We start from the raw sequence: 3559 nt of genomic DNA, 5'->3' as shown, positions 1-3559 counted from the left end.
GCCCGACTAATCCAGCCCCGAGGCGCGGATCTGCCCGCACGGGCTGCTGCTGTCCCGGCGGTCGCCACCCCATCGCCACTCCCAGATCAGGGCGAGTATGGATGCTCCCACGCCCAGTGTACCGAGGAGCAAACAGCCAGGGAGCAGTGAGGTCAGTGCCTGGGGCCGGAAGAATGACAGCGCCCCAACACCTGTCCTGTGCCAGCTCTGCCCTCCCTGCTCCTGAGAGACGGGGGGATGCAAGGGGGAGACACCAGCAGGCCAACACCCGGGCCCTGGTGGGCGGAAGCCGGTCCCACCCGACTCCAGAGCAGCAGGCAGGGCCAGGCCACCCTGCGGGTGACGTGGGGAAACCCAGGCGGTCACTGGGATGGAGGGCGCCCACCTCTACACTGCCGTGGCCCCGCCTGTCGTGGGAGGACACACCTCCGTCTCTGAGGAGGTGGCCTTGCTCGGCTCATCCCAGGCCAGGGGCTCAGGTCCCTGCCGGACACTCGCCTCCACCCCAGGCACAGGCACCATGAGGGCCCCAGTGAGCGAAGGGAACGGGCTCGGAGGAGGGGGCTGGCCAGGGAGCCGAACTGCTGTCCACGGAGGGCCCAGCCCCGTTCCCACAGCCCCGGAGCTGGCAGAGGCCAAGCGCTGGGAGCATGACTTGGCAAGGCGTCTGGCAGAGGCTGGACAGACAGACATCCCTGAGGGAGGGTTGTGGCCACAGACGGGATGGGAAGGAGTGCTGGCCGGCCAGCCACCTGGTGGGCCACTTGGGCAGACGGCAGGCAGCAGCCCAGGCCCAGCTGGCCCCCTAATGAGCCCCACACAATTTTCACCCCATATTTTTCCAATAAAACAGCAGTTAGACGCAGACCACGGTGCGGTGGGCGGGCCGTCTGGAGGAGGTGGGAGGACCATGCGGCGAGAGGGCTGGGGTGGGGGTGGGAGGTCCGCAGCACTGACTGGACAGCGAGGTCGCGGGCGGGGCCTGTGCATCAGGAGGGCGGACGGGAGGGCATTCACAGGGGAGGCTGGAAGAGGTTTTCTGTCTTCTGTCTGCAGGCCAGCCTCCAGGGCTGCTGCTGACTGAGAGGGAACCTCAGGCCCTGGCAGGTTTGGGACTGAGCGAACTGGCCAGAAGCATGGAGCCCAGGCCTCCCTGTGGCCCATCCAGAGAGGCCTTGGGGGGCTGCCCGCCTGGCCTGCTGTCCCCGTGCCCAGCACCTGCTGAGTCTGCAGACAGACCCAGGGCACAGAGCAGCTCCCCGCTCTCTTGCCCACCCAACCCGCACATTCAGCTGCCCCTTCTGGCCTGTCCCCCAGAGCAGCCACGCTGGTTCCGGCCCTCTATGCGTCAGGGAACGTGACAAGCCAGCCTGTCCCAACTCTGTGGGCATGAGTCCCAAGGGCCCAGCAAGGGTCGGGAGGTGCATGTGGATGCCAAGCACTGCTTGAGGCCAAGCACTGCTGCAGGTGGTGCTGGCCTCCCCTTCTGCGCCCTTGGCAGTCACACACCGGAAATGCCTGAGGCACTTGCCTTCCTGCCTGCACCCCCCCGCAACCCCCAGATCCGTGAACGGCCTCACCTGGCCGGTGCCAGAGAAAAGAAGTTGGGTGCCCAGGGGGCAGAGGCCCTTCTCTCTGCTTGGGGAGGGGATCCTCACGGGTCAGCCTGGCTGCAGTGGGGAGGGCAGGGTGGGTGGCCACTTGGCCCGCGGTCCCAGGCGAGTGTCCAACGGGCCTGCCTGATGGACCTGGAGAGGGTTCCTCGCTGCCAGAGACTGAGCCGGGGCAAGGAAGGCGGGAACTCAGGTCTCTTGCCACCCAGCTGCTCACCACCCCCAACTCTGGGACCATCAGTGTGTCCATGGAGGATGCTGAGGGGCTGGACCATGGGCCACACGGGGCACGGTGCCCCTGCAGCCAGGAGGCCGAGCCCTGAGCACACCTGGCGAGGCCGTGCGGCAGGGGCCTCCCGGGTGGTGGCGCCAGATGCACCTGGAACAAAACCTGAACTTCATGCTGATTTATGCCACATGGTCTTCTGGGCTCGCCCTCTGCTCCAGGCGCCAGGACGCTTGCACCCTCGTCCCTGCCTCGCCCTGCAGAGGTGCCAGCCCTCACCATCGACGGAGCGGGAAAACAGGGCGCAAATGACACGGCTGGTGCCACAGAGGCCTCCTCGGACCCAGACGAGACGGAGGGTGGAGCCACATGCCAGGACGGCCACAGGGACAGACAGGAGCTGGAGGCCCACAGCTATTGTCGCTGTCGAGTTTGGTTTCTGTTACAGCAGCAGCAGCTCCCGACTGCGGGCCGTGCGCAGGGTGGCTGGCCCCTGCCCCTGAAGCCAGGAGGGAGGGCTGGGAGTCAGAGCTGCTGTGAGGGACCTGTCCTGGCTAGACCCCGGGGTGCAGGGAAAAATTCGCCAAGGCCAGCACTGACGGGGCCAGGCAGGCGGAGCTTGTGGGCAGCAACTGTAGTGCTGGCCGACGGGGGCCCGTGGACGGAGCAGCCAGCAGCCTCAGGAACCCTCCCTCTGCCCCTCAGAGCAGCCTTTGGCTTCAGAGAGCATTTCCAAAAAGTGGTTCCCAATTAAAGGAGGCGCTGAAGGTGATGTGCCCAGGTGCCCAACTGGACTGATTACAGGCAGGGTGACAGACAGCTCCTCAGGAAGACAGGTCCCAGCACCCGGGTGCTGTGGGCAGTGGGACCCACAGGCGTCCCGCAGGCCCCAGGGTGGCGGAGGGGAGGGCCCTGGGCCCCAGAGCACGCTGGCCACCTCTGCCATCTTCCCCGCGGGCCAGACCACAATGACGACCCCTTTCAGGGCTTTGGGGCCAGCTCCCCTTGGAGGCCCGTCCTGGGCATCTCAGACCTCGCCTGTCCACACTGCTCCTCTGTCCCCTCCCAGGCCTTGGGACAAAACGCTTGCTCTCAGCTGCCCACCACCTCCATGGCACCTGGCCCCCAGCGTCCTCCGCAGGCCTGTCCAGCCCTCTCCACACCTGCATGGGCTTGTCCACTGAGCACCAAAAGGACCGTGTGCCCGCCGCCTGCCCACAGCTGGGACAGCGTCTGCCCGACGTGGCCAGGACGCGGAGCCGAGAGCCACATACCAGACCTCCCAACGGAACTCACTTCGTTTCACAGAAACCTGACCCAACACCAGGCAGCGCTCAGCGGGCCCTCCAGGCCACACCCCGACAAGCGCCCGCAGGCACATTGTCCGCAGGGCCTGCGTGCCCGGCCCCCAGGGAGGCCCCACAGGCACGAGGGGTCCCAGCCTGCCTGCCTCACCACCTGCGACTCCTCAGTGGGACACTCACTTGTTCGCCGGCCCAGGTCCCAGCTGTGTGACCAGGTGCCCCTGACCCCACAGGAGCCCCAGCACCTTCCTGCCAGGTCTCCGGGGCCACCTGTGGGTCGAGTCAGCTGGGGGGGTCCGTAGGGCTTACCTTGTCATCCCCGTCACTCTCGCTGTCACACTGTGGGGAGAGAGAGGGGAGTTAGTGCCATGAGCCCCACAGGTGGCCAGGCGAGTTCACGGGAGGCCACAGGCTCA

The 3559-nt window shown here is 66.8% G+C and overlaps 1 protein-coding gene across 1 annotated transcript in view; it reads right to left on the bottom strand.

The window, feature by feature from the left end:
* FBRSL1 (fibrosin-like 1) overlaps window positions 1-3559 on the bottom strand; it is a 28672-nt gene that overhangs the window by 9141 nt on the left and 15972 nt on the right. Inside the window, 1 exon segment of the mRNA XM_015567235.1 lies at window positions 3453-3482. Coding sequence (XP_015422721.1) covers window positions 3453-3482 — 30 coding nt within the window.

Source organism: Myotis davidii, unplaced genomic scaffold (genome assembly GCF_000327345.1).
Source record: "Myotis davidii unplaced genomic scaffold, ASM32734v1 scaffold43, whole genome shotgun sequence".
NCBI classification, from domain to species: domain Eukaryota; kingdom Metazoa; phylum Chordata; class Mammalia; order Chiroptera; family Vespertilionidae; genus Myotis; species Myotis davidii.
The sequence above is the reverse complement of the archived record's forward strand: the minus strand, read 5'-3'. Positions and strand labels throughout refer to the sequence as shown.